The 16,871-nt window shown below is 64.3% G+C and overlaps 1 protein-coding gene across 3 annotated transcripts; it reads right to left on the bottom strand.

Annotated features, from left to right (window-relative positions):
* Window positions 1-3,361: 3,361 nt before the first annotated feature.
* On the bottom strand, window positions 3,362-12,653 carry PER1 (period circadian regulator 1). 3 transcript variants are annotated; one of them, XM_067556452.1, is made up of 22 exons: window positions 12,396-12,652; window positions 11,901-11,999; window positions 11,348-11,502; window positions 11,125-11,246; window positions 10,761-10,962; window positions 10,365-10,416; window positions 9,909-10,051; window positions 9,703-9,781; window positions 9,319-9,425; window positions 8,779-8,932; window positions 8,560-8,662; window positions 8,358-8,456; window positions 8,056-8,164; window positions 7,723-7,879; window positions 7,394-7,521; window positions 6,734-6,919; window positions 5,702-5,881; window positions 5,166-5,617; window positions 4,705-4,867; window positions 4,365-4,548; window positions 3,892-4,042; window positions 3,362-3,791 (listed from the first exon to the last, which is right to left on the bottom strand). In XM_067556452.1, exons 1-22 carry the CDS (start codon window positions 12,581-12,583, stop codon window positions 3,597-3,599), a joined length of 3,408 nt encoding a protein of 1,135 aa, XP_067412553.1. In that variant the 5' UTR covers window positions 12,584-12,652; the 3' UTR covers window positions 3,362-3,596. The 3 variants fall into 3 exon arrangements, with proteins under 3 accessions (XP_067412553.1, XP_067412552.1, XP_067412554.1); XM_067556451.1 differs by having other exon boundaries at window positions 5,166-5,881; window positions 12,396-12,653; XM_067556453.1 differs by lacking the exon at window positions 6,734-6,919 and having other exon boundaries at window positions 12,396-12,651.
* Window positions 12,654-16,871: the final 4,218 nt, after the last annotated feature.

Raw genomic sequence — 16,871 nt, forward strand, 5'->3', positions numbered from 1 at the left:
AGGATGTCCCCGTGCAGGGCACGAGCTGCCCAGCCTGTTTCCCACCCCCACCCCCCAGGGAGGTGTGAACAGCCGGTGGAGGTGGGGGGTGGGGGGCTGCCAGGTGTCGGGGTGGGGGATGGGTGGTGGCAATCACAGAAACGTGTGGACAGCACGGGCCCATGGAGGCCCCCCCCCCACCGCCCCAGCCAGCTGCTCCGCCCCCCCCCACTGGGAAACAGCTGGGAACATCTGTCCGCTCCCCTTGCCCCCCCCACACGGAGGGGCCCAGCAGGGGGTAAAAGGCCCCAGGATAGAGAGAGGGGGAGTGCAGGGGGGGGGGGTAGATAGATGGGGTGCAGGGGGTGTATAGATGCAGGGGGTAAATAATAGCGGGGGTGCAGGGGCTGGGTAGATGATAGAAGGGGGGCGTATGGATGGCTGGGAAGCAGGCCCTGTGCCATGCCCGTCTCTCGGGGGGCAAAGGGTCCCCATCTGTCATCCCCACTGTCTGCTTTGTGGAGGGGCGGGGGGGGGGGGGTCGCTCTGTCTCACACGCCCCGTGGCTGGGCTCTGTTTGTCTCAGCTCCTCCGCCCCCGCACATCCCCAGGACAGGAGCCAGCCAGGCAGGAGGGTGCCCAGGATCGGGGCCCATCAGCTGGGCAAAGCAGAAGGGGGAAGCCCTTGGGTCATTGCTGTGGGGAATGCAGGGGGGGGGGCCAGAGAGGGCAGGATCAGGCCCCTTTCTGCCAAGCCCCGACTGCCCCCCAACCAGCAGCGGTGCTGGGAGGGGGCCTCACCCACTGCCCATGGCAGCCAGGGGGCACCATGCCGCGGGGGGGGGGCAGCCTCACCCACCCTTCCTCTGTGTGTATGTGTGGGCAGAGAGCTCCCCTGCTAATCTGTGTGTCACACACGCTGCACCCTGCGAGTGTGTGTGTGTGATGTTCATCTGACTTGTGTATGTGCAGGGGCAGGGCAGCGCTGGGTGTGTCTCAATTGTGCGTGTGTGTATGTGCAGGGGCAAGCCGCGGGGGGCCTCGTGTGTGTGTGTGTGTTTGGGGTGGTTGTGTGGGGTGTGTATTTGCAGGGGGAGGCCCCAGGTGTGTGTGTGTGTGTGTGATGACTGTGTGATGTGTGTATTTTCAGAGGGGGGCAGGCGAGTACGTGTGTGTATGTGGGGGCCACCACCCCCTCTAGCTGTCCATCCCCACACAACCCCTACACCTCCTCTGTCTATCCGTCTATCCATCCCCACACACCCCGCTAGCTATCTCTCGTTTTCACTGGGAGGGCAATTAACTAGAACTAACTGCCCGCCGGGAACTAACTGTCCATCTCTCAGCAGCTTCCGATCCCACCTGGAGGCCCTTAAATGAGGTCAGCATCTCTGGCCCGCACCAGCCTGACGGCTCTTCTGGGCTCAAACTTCATGGATCTGCTCCCTGGCTGTCACAACTGTTGTTGGTTATCACTTCTCAGCTAATTCTTATCCTACGGTTCTTCAGGTGTCATTAGTCACTTAACATTCGCGTAACCAGTCAGAAACCAGAACCGTTCTACGGTGATTATTTGGGAGAAGTTCTATAGCCGGGATCATAAAGGCACCAGGCACCTCTGGCCTTAGAATCTATGAATCTCTAATATTATATTAATTAATTAAATTACATTGACGTTGACATTCACGTTGATGTTGACGTTCATCTTCATGTTGTTGATGGTTGACGTTGACGACATCGATGTTGTTGACGTGGTTGACATTGATGGTTGATGACATTGACGTTGCCAACGTGGTTGACGATGACGTCATGGTTGATGTTGACGTGGTTGACATGGATGTCAAACAACTTGTTACTGGCCCCCCGTTGGCCACCAATTACCGAGCGCTGCCCATTTATTTCTGGGAGGAGCCGTCTCCCCCAGGGACGAAGGCTGAGAGCGTGTCTGCGACGTGCTCGTTCTGAAATCGATCAGGCTCCTGCACCCCCAATTTCCAGGGACTCGTCCTCTTCCCCCCCCCGGCTCCCTCAGCCCGGCCCCCTTGGTGTCTCCGGCCTGTCCCACCACCACGCCTCACTGGCTAGTTTAATTAAATGGTTGGAGGCCAAACCTATTAACGTTTCCTCTTCTCCACACGCTCCGGGGCGTGGGCGGGGAGATTAGCCGGGGAGCGGGAGGATTAGTGAACCAGGAGGCAGCACTAATCCCCGTCACCCCCAACCGGCCACCCTTGGCTGCTCCCTGCAGCTAAACCCCTTTGTGGCGGGGCGGAAGCAAAATCCATCAGGGCTTTTCATTAGCCTGTCACGGGGCGATGGGGGGAAGTGAGAGGAGGGAGGCGGAGCAGGTCAGAACCGGCACCATGGCCGAGGGGGAGAAATCAGAGCCCAGCAAGGTTTTGTGCCTGGCCTCCACTGATCTCCCCACAACCCCATGCTTCAGGATCTACCGAATCTATCCCCATACACCCCCTCTATCTATGTGTGTCTCTGTCTGTCTGTCTGTCTCCATGCACCCCCTCATCATCTATTGCCATATACGCTTTCTCTCTCGCTCTCTCCTTTCAGCAGAGTGCCCCCTAGTGGCACACTGGAAGGGGAAGACCCCCCCCCCCCAACCCCCGCCCACCCCCTGCAGAGTCACCCCTTCCTCCCCCCCCAACCGCCTCCCACCCCCTGCAGAGTCGCCCCTTCCTCCCCCCCCCCCGTCCGACTTAGGCCCAACCCTGCTTCCACAAAAACTTCTGCACAGGGCCAGTCGTCCCAGGGGGTGGGGCAGGGGGGCTGCCATCTAGCCGGGACCCCCCAGATATCCACCAGAAGCTCACGCTCCAGCCTCCTCGTCCACGTCTGGGCTGCGCCCCAAACCACTCCCGGCCTGCACAGTCAAACCGAGGGGGGAGGGAGCAGAGCCGCAGGGCACGGCCCAGCACCCGCCAGGGCCCCCCCGCCGATGGTTGACGTCTAATAGGAAGATGCTCAGCGACCAGGTGCCGTGATTCAGTGCGTGATGGCAGGATGGGCCATGACCCACAACTGCAATAACCGGGAGGCAGAGGGGACCGAGTAATTCACCCGTCGGGTTTTTGTCTCATCCAAAAAACACCCACCATGCCTTGAGATCAAAGCTTTCCGCGGGATTGGGTCAAACCCCGAGGCCCTTTCGTGTAAACCCAAAGACCCGAAGCAGCTGCCAGCCTCCACTTCCTCTGCCATGGCAGCAGGGCTGAGGACAGAAACGTTGCGAAGTTTCACGGCGAACTGGCCGACGGCTTGCCTTTTACATGAGCCAAAGGGTGGTGGGTGCGGGGATGAAAGGGTTTACCCATTTTACCCCCAGCCCAACCAAAGAAATCGGTGGTGCCAAAAAGGAAACATTCGGTTTTTACCGGCATGAACCAGTCGATCGATTTTTCGGTTTATTATCCTGCCTCCCTGTACAAAAAAGAAAAAAGCTTTCCAAAAATAAATACCCCGCCCCGCACAGGGCCGGCCCCGAGCGCCCGCAGGGAAAGGGGTGGGTCCATGGCGAGGCCCGGCTCTCTGCGGAGTCCAGTCGGGGCCGGCCCGTCCAGTCCATGCCGGGAGTCTGGGGTGCGTCCAGTGGGGACGGAGGCTCAGGCAATGTTCTCGGCCCCCATCTCGGGGCGGGCCAGTTGCCCGGCCTCCTCGTGGTCCATGGCCGCCTCCGGGCCAGCAGCGGGGCCCTCGTCCATTGGCTCCAGCGTGGCGCTCAGGTCCCCCTCAGGCACCTCCCCGGCGTACGGCGAGGGTGGGCTGGGGGCTGGGGGGCAGCCACACCCCAGGCAGGCCTGGAAGAGAGAGAGAGAGGCCAGGCCAGGCGGGTCAGGACTCCGAGGGGGGACATCCACCTGGATCCAGGCCCCCCATCCCGGCGGATTCGGGCCTCACCGTGACGTCAATGGCCTTGGGGAGCCGCCCGTCCATCGCCCAGGGATGCACGGCCGCCAGCTCCTTCCGCTGCCCTTCCGTGAAGCGGGGCTGCTGCTTCTGCATCTGCCTCAGTTTCTCCCGGTCCTCACGCAGCACGGCGGCCGCGGAGCTGCATGGGGGGGGGGGGAGGGGTGGCATCAGTATGGGGGGGCGTAGTGCCCAGAGTACCCGCTCCAATCACCTTCCCTGCCCCCCATGGCGGCTCCCCGAGCCCGGGCCCCCAGCCAGCCTACTGGGAAAGCCCCGCAACCGGGGTCCGATCCCCCCCTATTGGCTTGCCCAGCCCTGCCCCCAATCTCCCCTCCAAATGGGGAGCCCCCCAACCAGTGTCCGATCTCTCCGGCCCAGGCCAGGGGTCCCCAGCCCGTGCCCCCCAGAGGGAGCTGGGAAAGGGGGGCTGGGCCCACGGCCGGGCCGGGCCGGGCTCTCACCGGGCAGGCAGCTGGTAGGTCATCATGAGGTTCTCGTCGCTCTTGGCCATCAGCAGCCAGACGGGATCCTGCAGCACGTACTTGACGAGCTGCCCCCCCGCGCCAGGCTCCGGCCCTGCCCGCTCCGGCTCCGACCACTCCACGCTCCCGAAGTACTTGCTGGTGCGGCTGCTTTTGCTACTGGCTGCGCGGGGTGGGAGAAAGAGGACCCGGATCGGCACCAGAGCCGGGGAGAGAACCCAGCTCCCAGCCGCACCCCTGCTCTAACCACTAGCCCCCACCCCCCTCCCAGAGCTGGGGAGAGAACCCAGGCATCCGGGCGCCCCGCCCCGTCACTCACGGGTGCCGCTGGCTGACGTGCTGCCCGGGTGGGAGCTGGAGCCCAGGGAGCCGCTGCCCGAGGCGGCAGAGCCGGTCCCCGAGTGCGAATCCTCCTGCAGCAGCAGCTCGAGCAGGTCGCTGGAGCTCGACAGGGCGTCGTTGTTGGAGTCCTGCCCTTCCACCTGCCGGGCCGGAGAGCGGGGAGAGATCAGGGCCGAGCTGGGGGGCTGCACCCCACAGGGCCTCCCCCAACTCACACCCTCCCCCCCGAGGCAGCTGGGGAGTGCCAGAGCTGAGAGAGAACCCTGGAGTCCTGGCTCCTGGCCCCCCAGCTCTAACCACTAGCCCCCACTCCCCTCCCAGAGCCGGGGAGAGAACCCAGGAGTCCTGGCTCCTGGCCATTGATCCCCTGGGGGAGTTGGGCAGGCCTGGCACCATTCTTCCCCCCCCACCCCCAGGGGGCCGCGGACGGTTCCTTACCAAGCCGGTTTCCTCCTGGGGGCCACGCTCGCCAGTCCCAGCCTGGGCCCCTGGGGCCTCCTGGCGCTCGGCCGGCCCCGGGGGAGCCTCGTCCATCTGCAGCAGGTTGAGCTGGAGCGGGGAGCTGCAGCGGGAGTCGAAGAGGGGCGAGCCAGGGGGCTGGGGCGAGCCGGGGGGCTGGGGCGAGCCGGGGGGCTCCCCAAAGGAAGCTGGGGCAGGGAAGCAGGGCGGGGGAAAGATGTAGTTAGGGAGCATCAGGGCCACCACGGGGGCCACCAGTGGGGCGGGGGCCCGGCCGGGGAGGAAGCCGGGCAGCGGGTAGGCGGGGAAGGCCGGGCCGGCCTGGCAGGGGCCAGCGGGGGGCCAGGGGGCCGGGGGGGCAGGGCTCTCCGACGTCCGGTGCTGTTTGACGCGCTTGGCTTTGCATTTGCTGCGCCGGGGGAGTCGATGGCCTGCCGGGAGAAGGCGATGGTTAGCCAGGGCGGCCGGGGGCCGACCCCCTCCCCGAGCCCCCGGTCCCCCCGGAGGTAGCCCACCTGGCTCGGCAGGTCGGCGGCCCTCGGCGGCCACACCGAAGACGTGCAGCTGGCTCAGGTCCTTGAAGCGGCTGAGGAAGAGCTGCTCCGCCCGCTGGGTGTGGGCCGACAGCACCTCCGAGGTGAGCCCCAGGCGGCGGTACTGCTCCGGGCCGGGGGGCTCCTCCGTCAGCGCCACGTCTGCCGAGAGAGGGGGGGTGGCCGGGGTCAGCTGGGGGTAAAGGCAGCAGCCCCCACGATGGGAGGAACTTGGCCCGAGGTTACGCGGCGAGCGAGAGCCTCCCCCCCTCGCTGTAACCACTAGCCCTCACTGCCCTCCCAGAGCCGGAGAGAGACCCAGGAGTCCGGGCTCCCAGCCCCTCTGCTCTAACCACTAGCCCCCACTCCCTGCCCAGAGCCGGGGGAGAACGCAGCTGTCCGGGCTCCCAGCCCCCCCCCCCACTCTCTAATGGCAGCTGTTCATGCCCGAGGGGTTTTGCCGAAGCCCCCTTCGCAGCCAGCTTCATTGGGGATGAAGCGCCGGAAATCCCAGCGCGAGCAGGCGGGGGGGGCCCTTCCCCCCCACACACCTCCCCGACCAGCGGCTATGTAAGAACTTGGGGCAACATCCAGGCAGGAAACAAGGGGGGGAAAATTAACATCAGGTGGAGACAGAAAAAAAAAAGGAAAATCCGTTCAGGGAGGTCCCGAATCCAGTCCTCCGGGGCGGGGGGGGATCTGTCCTTCCGGCAGGCCGGGGGGGGGACAGGGGAGAAATCAAATTAAATACACATGGGGGGGTCCTGGAAGAAAGCGGGGTTACGGGGAGCCGGGCGGGGGGAGGGAGGAAAAAAGCGGAGGCTGCCTTGGAGCCGAGCGCCCTGAATATTACGCTGCTACTGAGACGCGGTGGGGGGCAGAGAAGGGGGCCGGGGAGCCCCCTTTTCCTCCTGCCGCGGCTCCGCCGGCCCGTTTCCCGCGGCCGGCGCGGCCCTCCCAGCTTTCCCCGGATCCGGCCACCCCCCTCCCCAGTCCCCCCCGCCCTCCAAGTACCCGAATCCAGGGGTTTCTTATCTCCCACGTGCACGATGGTGCTGGTGAAGCTACACTGACTGGTGCCGGAGACCACGCTCTCAGCCTGGCCGGACACAGCCAGCGGGGCCAGGGGGGGGCCGGCCACCGGGCCGCTCGGGGGCCCGGGCCGCTCTTCGCTCTCGGGACACATTTCCTCCGCCGCATCTGTTCAAAGAGACAACGAGGGGTTAACGGAGCTTGGGGGGGGGGGGGGCCCGGAAAAACCTCCCGGGGCAGTTTTCCCGGGGGGGAAAACGCCCCTCCCTCAACGCCAAGAACGGTCCATTCACCGGAGAAATTTGGATGGGGCTTTTTCCGGCCCCCCTTTTCATGGGCGGTTTCAAGCCCAGACGGGGGTGGAGGGGGTCCAATGGCCCCGAACCGCACCCGATTTTCAGCTCGGCAGGAAAAAAAACACACCCACCCGGCTGCTGGAAATCTCCGTCCTTTGCCATGGGCTGGAAAGCAGCTGCTGCCCCCAGGCCAGCCTCATGGCTCTCCCCCCGCCCCACCCCCCCTCCCCGTCACCAGCAACAGGGTAATATCCAGAGGCAGAGAGCGGGCAGCAGACGGGGAGGGGGAGAGGGACGGGGGGGGGGAAACAGGGGGGCGGGTGTCCCACGGCAGACGGGACGGTACCTTTGGCGGAGCCGGCCGCCTCCTCGCCGGCTTTCTGCCTGCCGTCGTCGGAGTTGGAGGAGCTGGTATAGGAGGAAGAGCCACATTTCCGCTTCACCCGGCTGGGGATGTTATAGCTTTCCAGGTACCTAGGAAAGCAGGGACACGGGGGTTAGCGGGGATCCTTCTATAACTGGCTGCTCCACCCCAAAGGTGGCTGCATCTTAGCGCCGGGCGAAGAATCCTTATATAACCAGCCGCCTCGCCCCAGAGCTGGCCGCATCTCGGTGCTGGGGGAACCCCCCAAGGTGGGGAAACATGCCGAGACGGGGTCCCCGGCCCCTCCTCACCTGATGATGCCGTCCAGGCAGTTGATCTGCTGGTAGGAGTAATTGGATGACTCTTTCCTGAGGGATTCCTCCGAGGCGGCCCCTCGGTCGGGCCCCGGCTCTGGTTCACACGGGGCCCCCCTGCCCGACCCGCAGATGTCCTTGGGCACCTCCCAGCCTGCAATGACAGGGATGCCTGTCTCAGCGGGAGCCACCCTCTGACAACCCCCCGCAGGGCCTCGGGCACGTCTCCCCAGGGATCAGGATCTGGGGGCGACAGGAGAGGGGCCGGGACCCAGGAGTCCTGTACTGGGATCCCTCACGGAGGGGTGAGGGTGGAGGGGGGCGTCTCACCTGCGGGGGGCACCTGGGCGGCCGGCGGCTTGGTGCGGGATTCTATGAACGCCTGCTGCCCCCGGTTCTTCACCATGTGAACGTCCTGGCAGAACTGCTGGAAGGTCATCTGGGGCAAAGGAGGCGGGGTCAGGGCAGCGGAAAGGGGGCCCCTTTGCTGGTCCCCCCCCCCAAATCCACCCAGCTCTAACCATGAGACCCCACTCCCCCTCCCAGAGCTGGAGACAGAACCCAGGAGTCCTGGCTCCCAGCCCCCCCTGCTCTAACCACTAGAACCCCTTGCCCCGGTGCACAGTCCTTACCGGCCGCTGGGCCGGGCCCTCCTCGGTAGGGAGGCCGTTGCTGCTGCTGGAGGAGGCCGCGCTCAGGAACTGCTCGTGGGAGGCACTGCTGTGCACGGGCTGTGGGAGGGAAGATGTGGGGGGAGCAGGGTTAGAGCCCGGAGGGAGACGTCTCGGGGGGGGGAGAAGACGGGGGGGGCTGAGCGAGGAAGCGGGGTCCCACCTGGAGGAGCAGCCGGTGGACCTGCTCCGAGATCTCCTGGACATCGGGCTCCAGCGTCCGCAGTGTTTTGGGAGCCGTGAAGACGTCCTCATTGAGGGGACCCCTGCGCGGGGGAGGGAGGGGGAGAGAAGAGTCAGGGAGACCCCCCCGGTTACCCTTCACGATCCGGAGATCCACGAGGGGTCCCCGGGGCTCCCCCCATCCGGGCCTCGTACTCACGTCCGCACTTTGTGGCGCCCCATGACGAAGGAGACCTTGCGGCTCCAAGGGTTGACGAAGCTGGACCAGCTGGTGTCAATGGTGACGTACTCGCCATTGCGGGCGCAGAAGCGGAGGGGGGAGTGGTCGAAGGGCTGCCCCCCATACTGGAGAACTGGGGAAGGGGGGGGCGGGTCAGGGTCTGAGATAACATACCCTGCCGCGCCCCTCCCAGAGCTGTGGAGAGAACCCAGGCGTCCTGGCTCCCAACCCACCCCCGGCTCTAAATCCACCACATCCCACTCTCTTCCCAGAGCCAGGGAGAGAACCCAGGAGTTCTGACGTTTCAAGGGAAGGTGTGGGGGGGGGGAATTAAAAATCCTCCTTCCTGACCCCTGCTGGCGCCTAGCCAAAGCCCTGAAGCCTGGGAGTGGATCAGAGTCAACATCTGACAAGGAGCTGCAAATGATGCTGACCCTTTGGTCCTTCCCCCACAGGCCCCCTTGGGATCACCTCCTTCCCCACTGGGATACCCCTGGGGCTCCCCCTCCTTGCACTCACTTTTCTTGTGGATGGCCAGCATGAGTGGCCGGTCCTCCGGGTGCAGGTAGAAAAGGACAGGTTTGCCGATCAGGTCCTGGGGGAGGTACCCCAGCAGCGGGGCCGCCCTGGGAAAACACACCCGGGCATGGTGAGGTGGCGTCCCTGGGCAGGCCCCCCAGGACCCGGCTACAGATGAAGTTGACCCAGGGCGACGGGAGGCGAGTGGGCGGTGTCGGCCCGCTGGGGAACCCTCCAGGCCGGGCTGCTGGATCGGATGCCGGCTACCCTGAGGTGGGGGGGGGAGGGTCCCAGCACCCAGCCGGGCCTCTCTCGGGGGGTGTTGCGGGGGCAGCCCGGGTGGATGGAGGGCGACCCCCACCCCCCATTGGCCGACCAGCTCACCTCTCGTCCACGTCCTGGAACAAGCAACTGGGGGTATGCCGGGTGATGAAGATCCGTTTATCGGGCGGGATCCGGGGAGCTGGGGGGTGAGAAACGTGTGCCGGGAGGGGGTTAGCACCCTGCTCTCATCCACGCGGCCTCCCCTTTCGCCCAGCCGCCCCCTCCCAGGCCCTGTCCCCCCCCCCCCACCGCCCCAGGGGGCTCACCTTCATATCCCGAGTGGATGCGCTCGGCGATGAGCAGGCAGCAGGGGTGGCCCTCAGCCGTGTCCGTGGGGCGCACCTGGGCCAGGTAGGGCGTGAGCCGGAAGGGGGAGTAACACAGCTCCCGCCCCCGGGTGCGGCCCCCGCTGAGAAACAAACGCCTGCAATAAGACCAGAGGCCAAAGAAGACCAGGACGGCCAGCAACCCCCGCCGCAGGCCCCCCCAGGGGTGAGGGGATCCCCCTCTCGGCTCCAGATGCCCCAGCCCCCCTGGGCACTGCTGTGAACACGGGGCATGGGGGACAAGGTGGACAGCCATGGGGGGACAGGGGTAGCTTAGCCAGGGTTTGCCAGGGTGGGGGGGATCTGAATGCCGGGGCACGGCTGGCCCCCCAGGGGTACCCCGGCACCACACTACCCTCCCCACACGCCGGCCGACCAGCCGCAGCTAGGACGCACCTGATCCGGCAGAAGAGCGATTTCTCTGGGGTGTAGTCGACGGTGGCTGCAGCTGGGGATAGAAACCAAGGAGCAGGGAGTGAGAGGGGGTGCTGGGAAAGCCCCAGGTCCCTCCCAGCACCAGGACAGAACCCAGGAGTCCTAGCTCCCGGCCCCACCTGCTCTAACCATTAGCCCCCACTCCCCTCCCAGAGCCAGGGAGGGAACCCAGGAGTCCTGACCCCCCAGCGTCCCCTGCTCTAACCACTAGCCCCCACTGCCCTCCCCGATGGGCGTCTGAGAATACCCCGGCCCCAGACACAAGCAGGGCCCCTGCTCCCGAAGGCCAGTTGGGGTGGAGGGGATTCTCGCCCTGCCCCGGCTCGCTCCCTCTCCCGGGGCGCGGGGGGCACTCACCGGGCGAGGTGCACGCACCCCAGGACGGCAGGTGGTCGGGGGCGGTGGAGCCGTAGAAGACGCTGACGTCCTGGGGGGCCAGGAAGTCGGCGAAGGCGGCGCCCTTGAAGTCGTCCCGCTTGCAGCGCAGGAGGGGGGCCGCCTGCTCGGAGACGTAGAGGATCTTGCCCGTCACGTAGGAGACGGCCACGGCGAACGTGTCCTGGGGGGGAGGAGACAGAAAGGGGGGGCGTTGGGAGACGGCACAGGCTGCAGGGATGGATGGGCTTCCGGGGGGGGGGCGGAGGCTGGCCGGCACGCGGGGGATCATACAACCGGGGCGGGCCCGGTGTGGACAGGCCAGGAGGCCGGCGGTGGCACTCACGGGGTTCTTGCGGGTGTACTCGGAGGTGATGCTCTCCAACTCGCCGACGGTGTAGCTGGCAGCGTCCGGGTGCCGGGGCCGGCTGCCGTCCACGGTCCACTGCTGGTAATAGTCGTGGCTGGCTGTGGGCGGGAGCGGGGAGGGTCCATCAGCACCGGGAACACCGGGGGAGCCCAGCCGGTTCCCTTCTGGCTCTCACCCCCCTCCCCCCGGCGCCGCCTACCTTGGACCTGTTTGACGCAGGACAGGGCGTACTGGAGCGTGGCCAGCGTCCCCGACTGCCCCTTGCCGCGCTTCTCCGAGGGCAGCCGGATCTTCATCTCCTTCAGCGCCTTCATCAGCTCCTTCTGCGTCTTCACGCGCGCCGACTGCTCGCTGCTGCGGGGCGGGGGAGGGGGGGTGAGCCGGCGGGCCAGAGGCACAGAGAGTGCCCCCTCCACTGCCCAGCAACACCCCTCCGCTGGGGGCCAGCCCCACGCCACCGGGGAGGGGGTAGGACTCGCCCCAGGTCCCGTTGGGAATCGCTGGCAGACTACAGGGAGAGAACCCAGGAGTCCTGGCTCCCAGCCCTCCCTGCTCTAACCACTAGCCCCCACTCCTCTCCCAGGGTCCAGAGAATTGAGGTGTCCTGGCTCCCAGCCCGCCCTGCCGCCCCCGCCCCCCCCGGCTCTAACCACTAGCCCTCACTCCCCTCTTTGCTGTGACTGCTGCCTGGCCAAGCCGTGGCGCAGAAGGTGGGGGCGGTGGTGGGGCCGGTGCCATGGGCCCCCGCCTACCTGCAGCCGCTGGTGGAGGGGTTGTCCTGCTCGGAGCCGGTGCTCAGCAAGCTGTAGGCGACGGAGCTGCTGGGGGGCGACGGGCTGTGGGAGTTGGTGCTGGGGGGGGGGGGGACAGACAGGGCCCATTCAGAACCATGGTGCCAGGCCCGACGTCCCCCTGGGGTGCCCCCAGGCAAAGCCCGAGCCTGGCGTATCAGGGCCCCCGCGCCCCCCTTGCTGAGCTCACAGCAGGAGGTGCCAGCGTCCCCCACCCCCCCTTCCAAAAGCAGCCACGCGCCAACGGGCACGGAGCGAGGGGCTTCGGAGAGAAACTCTGTGCCCGTCACCGCGGCATCCCGGCGCCCGGGTCGCTCTAAACACCCCCCCCCTTCCTCCTCCCGGCCGGGACGAGCAGCGCCACCCCCCTCCCAGCAACGGAGGGAGAACCCAGGAGTCCTGCCTCCCAGCCCCCCCGCTCTACCCACTAGCCCCCGCTCCCCCCGGCTGCCCCACCTCTTGTTGCTCTCGCTGCTCTCCAGCAGGGCCGAGTCCTGCCCGTTGCTGCTGTGCAGGGAGTGGCCGCCCCGAGACTCGCTGCCGCTCGAGCCCTGCCCCTGCCCGTCCATGTCCTCGGTGGCTCCGGCGCCCGTCTCGCTGCCCCCCTCCAAGGGCGTCCGGCCCGGCTCGCGGCTGGCACTCATGATCGGGGGCGAGCCAGGGGCATCGTCTGGCGGGGCCGTGCGGAGAGGATCGAGGGGCGGGGGTCACCGGAGGGGGCAGCAGATGCGGCTGGGGGGGGGGATCAGAGACTGCACCTGCGAGAGGAAAGACAAGCGGGTGGTAAGATGGGGGCGGGGGGGGGCCGCAGAGGGAACAGCACCGGCTCCCCCAAGCTGCAGCTGCCCCCCCAACCCCAGGTCCTGTCACCTCGCCGGGGGCCAGGGCCCCACCACGCAGCGAGCGGGAAAAGGCGGAGGGGGCCCAGGAGACGGAGGCATCACAACAGGCTGCCACATCCTGGACAGGGGCAAGGGGTTCCCTGCCTCCCCCCTCACCGGGCCACAGGTGTGTCCTCCCCCCCAGGGAGAGAACCCAGGAGTCCTGGATCCCAGCCCCCCTGCTCTAATCACTAGCCCCCACTGCCCTCCCAGAGAAACCAGCCCCTGGACGTCATTCCCAGACGACCCCCAGAGACAGCAGTGGGGTCCAAGCACCCCGCCATGAAAGCCCCCCCTCCAGACCTGGTCACATGGGGCCCACGGGAAATCTCAGCCCACCTATCCGCTGGCTAATTGCACCTAAATCTCCGCAGCGCCTCGACAACCCCAAAGCCGACCGATTCTTAGCCCGGTTGTTTGCTCCCGGGGTTTTCTTCAGCTCCCGCAGCACCAGGGGACCGAGTTGTTGGGTTCTCAGCCAGGCCGCTACATTTAGCTAAGCCAGGCTGGATGGGCGCCAAAAGTTTGGGAAACTGAGTCAGCATAGACGCCACCATCTCCTGCTGCCCCTTCCCCAGCATCACCCAGGATCCCCCCATTTCAAGGCCGGGGGACATGCCCCCCACCGGTGTGGGAATTCCCACCAATAATCGCTGGGTGGTTTTATCACATTGCCTCCCCCTGCTTATCTACCAGCTAGGACCCGAGCACCACACACCTCGTTCCCCTGGCAACAAGAGGCCATGATGGGGGAAGCCAACAGGCAGCTAGGGAGAAACAGGGTATTTGACTCGGGTCCTGGCAGATAGATAAACTGACAATTGACTTTTTTTTTTTTTAAATGCTTTTTGAGACAGAAATTATGGAGGGATGGACGGCTGCAGACAGACGGACGGAGGGCTGTGGGGAGGGACGGCTGCAGACAGACGGACGGAGGGCTGTGGGGAGGGACGGCTGCAGACAGACGGACGGAGGGCTGTGGGGAGGGACGGAGAAATGCAGATGGACGGATGGACAGAGGGCTGCGGGGACGGACGGACGGACGGACGGAGAGCTGCGGGGACGGACGGACGGATGCAGACAGACGGAAGGCTACTTCCACTGCTGCAGACCCAGATCTCCGGGATGCGGGAAGCCGGGGATTCGATTTCGCAGGGAACGGAACGGAAGGAAAATGGAACGTCTTCCCACAGCTGCCAAGCACTTCAACTCCGGCCCGTGCGCGGGACGAGCGGGTGGGTGCTCAGCAGGTTCGGGAAGTTAGGCTTGTTTTAATTTAACCTGTTTCCTTCCACGTGGATTTCAGAAGCCTCACTTTCCGCACCCCATTTTGGACCATTTAGGCCCCTCGGGGATGTTTCGGTTTACCAGCCGCCTGCCTCGGTGTAAATCAGTGCAGAAGTAGCGCAGTCGGTTTAGACACCCACTTTGAATTCGTCGGGGGCCCATCTGTACGCGGCTACTTATTCTGGAGTAAGAACACCCTGTTCAGATTGAATTTAAACTAGTAACTGAACTCACATCAGAGCAAGGCACTCTCACTCCAGATTAAGAACTCGACTCCACAGGAAAAGCTGTCATTTTAACTACCCCGGCGCGATTTCAAGCGCCTTCCCGCCAACTGAAACCAGACCAGTGCGTCCACACAGCCTTGGGGGTGAGAGTTAAATGAAGTTGTTTAAAAATAACGACCTTAACACGATGCAAAGTCACTTTAACGTGAGACCTGAATCAGTAAAAGAGAAAATAAAGGCGTGGATCTGGCCCCGAAAAAAATGACACTAAACCCACAACCTGCCAGGATTTATTTTTATTTACACACGTACGCATGCACAGGAGAGACAGGCGACAGTGGCAAACGCCCACGTGGAGAAACAGCTGCAAACACACCCAAGAGGAAGAGAAACAACAGCTACACCCGCACACACCGAGCAGGTGTTCCTAAACAAGCGAGCCCTGACCTGGTTGCAATCCTGTCACAGAGCCGTGTCCGCCCGCACTGGAACCTCGCATCGATTTAATTCACGGGGAGAGATTTTAAACCGATTGAAACTGGTGCCAAATGCCGCGGGGATGCTTTTACAGCCTTCGCCGGGCTTTACCGCAGTCGGCTGCTTCAAACCAAAACCGAGACGCTCTCAAAAAGCCGCCCCGTCAGGTTTCGCGCCGGTTGATGTCAACTGGTTTAAATCTGGATTGAAGCGAAACCCATGGCAAAGTGTAAATGCAAACTGAAAAGGGTAGCGGGGGAGAAATGAGCAGCCTCTCTCAGCAGAGGGAAAACAGATTTAAACTCTTGCCTGTCTGGTAAGCAAAGCGGGGGAAGGGGGGGGGGAAGTAATATAAACACCACCCCTCTTAGATGGCTGACTCGATTTTAACGTCATCGAACTGTTCCCCAGAGGAACCAGTCTCCGAAATAATTCAAGTCAGCCAAGATACCTTTCCTCCCATATTGTATCCGTCCTTCCAGCTTGCTGGTTCCCAACAAATTGCTCCCAGGCGGAAAGCCCATGTGCCATGAGCGCCCCGGTCTCCCTTCAGCGCACGGGAGTCTCACGGTGGCCTTTTCCCCCCTGCCCGCCCTGGCTGCGGGGCAAAACCTCGCCTGGGAAAATTTTAAAAAAGTTTCTCACGGGCGGGCGGTGACAAAGGCCAGGCAGAGGGAAATAATCCGGCCCGCCCTGGCCAGGCAAAGCCAGACTGGCCCATTTGCAGAGAACATTTTGTAACAGGAGAACAAAACCCGGTGCGATCTGAAAGGCTGCGGGCGGGGAGGAAAGGGCAGAGCCCAGGCACAGGGTGGGGGGGGGGGGTAATGCACCGAAATCTGGGGTCTCAAATCAGCCGCAGGTTGGGGGGGATTTCACACTCACAGTCCCCGAGGCGCGTCTATGGGGTTCTGCCTCCTCCTCCAGGGAGATCTGGATGCTGCAAAGCCCACTGCCGCCGGCTGGCTCCTCTGCCCCCCAGGTGCTGACACCTCAGTTGTGTAACCCTGGCATTGGCCGGCCGCCAGCTGATGTCAGCGCCCAGCGTTACACACACCTCCCCGCACGTGGACTGCAGCGCTGGCACCCCGGGATCCGAGCCAGCTCTCATTGGCTGAGCCGGCCAGCCAATGGGAGGCAGCCTACTCGCATAATAAATGAGCAAGACATCAACAAACCAAGCACGGCTATTTTTTTTGGGGGGGGGGGAGGGAGGCTGTTTGCAGGGTATCAAAAGATGCTGGGGGGGCAGATTCTTTTGTTGCCACCAGCCCCTTGGGGCATAAGGCAGAAGAGAGGGTTTCCCGGCCTAGGGGAACTGGGAGATTTCCAACATTTCTTCCCCATGTGGGATGGGGGGCAAAGTGGAAAGCTGGAAAATTTTCACCCCCCTCCACCCCAAAAAAATCCAACCCCCAAACAAACTGCAACTCAATGCAAAGTTTCTGCCTGATCGTTTCGCCCCGGTTTCAAGCTGTTCTTTAAAAAAAAACACACTCTGGATCCACGACCGATACCATACAAAAATCCCACCCCCCAAGAGTTTCTCGCTTGAGGGGCCACATGTTTGCCGGCTACCCCAGATCCCCCCTGCCCCCGGCTGCGCCCGGCTTCCCCACCCGTCGGTCGCTTTCTGCCCCCACCGCTGCGCAAAAAGGGGGGGGGGGCCCTTTTAAGGGCTGGGTTATCGGGGCTGCGTTATCAAGACTCCCCATTCAGGCACCCAAATTAAGGGCGGGTTTGCGCCCCGGCCGAGGGCTTGAAAAGCCAGCAGCCCGCTCAGGTGCGCACACGGGAAAAGACCCTGGACCCAAAACGCAGAGCTCAAGGGATGAAGACGCAAGGTGGAGCTGGTGAACCAACTGTTCGGTTCTGCGTTCGTACAGCTGCAAGCGCGCCGCAGGCCAGGGAGAACCCCCCACCCAATGGAGGGGGAAAAATGTCCCAAGTTTGGCACCAGAACAGGGAGAAAGAAATCGAGTGGCAGGCAGCAGCAGGCGTGCTGAGCGCCGACATGGGTAAATATTTTGACAGATAAGAGATCCCCAAGCACGAGGCCC

The sequence above is a fragment of the Emydura macquarii genome, unplaced genomic scaffold (genome assembly GCF_026122565.2).
Source record: "Emydura macquarii macquarii isolate MOO-44397 ecotype Brisbane River unplaced genomic scaffold, CSIRO-AGI_Emac_v2 contig_1781, whole genome shotgun sequence".
NCBI classification, from domain to species: Eukaryota; Metazoa; Chordata; order Testudines; family Chelidae; genus Emydura; species Emydura macquarii.

Excerpts from the sequence above, each read along its gene's own strand:
- PER1 (XM_067556451.1), bottom strand. The coding sequence starts at position 12,583 with ATGAGTGCCAGCCGCGAGCCGGGCCGGACGCCCTTGGAGGGGGGCAGC. Across the intron at positions 7,880-8,055 it reads CGCCCAGGTGCCCCCCGCAG|GCTGGGAGGTGCCCAAGGAC; the intron begins GTGAGACGCCCC and ends CTGTCATTGCAG. Across the intron at positions 4,043-4,364 it reads ACCTACCAGCTGCCTGCCCG|CTCCGCGGCCGCCGTGCTGC; the intron begins GTGAGAGCCCGG and ends CCCCCCATGCAG.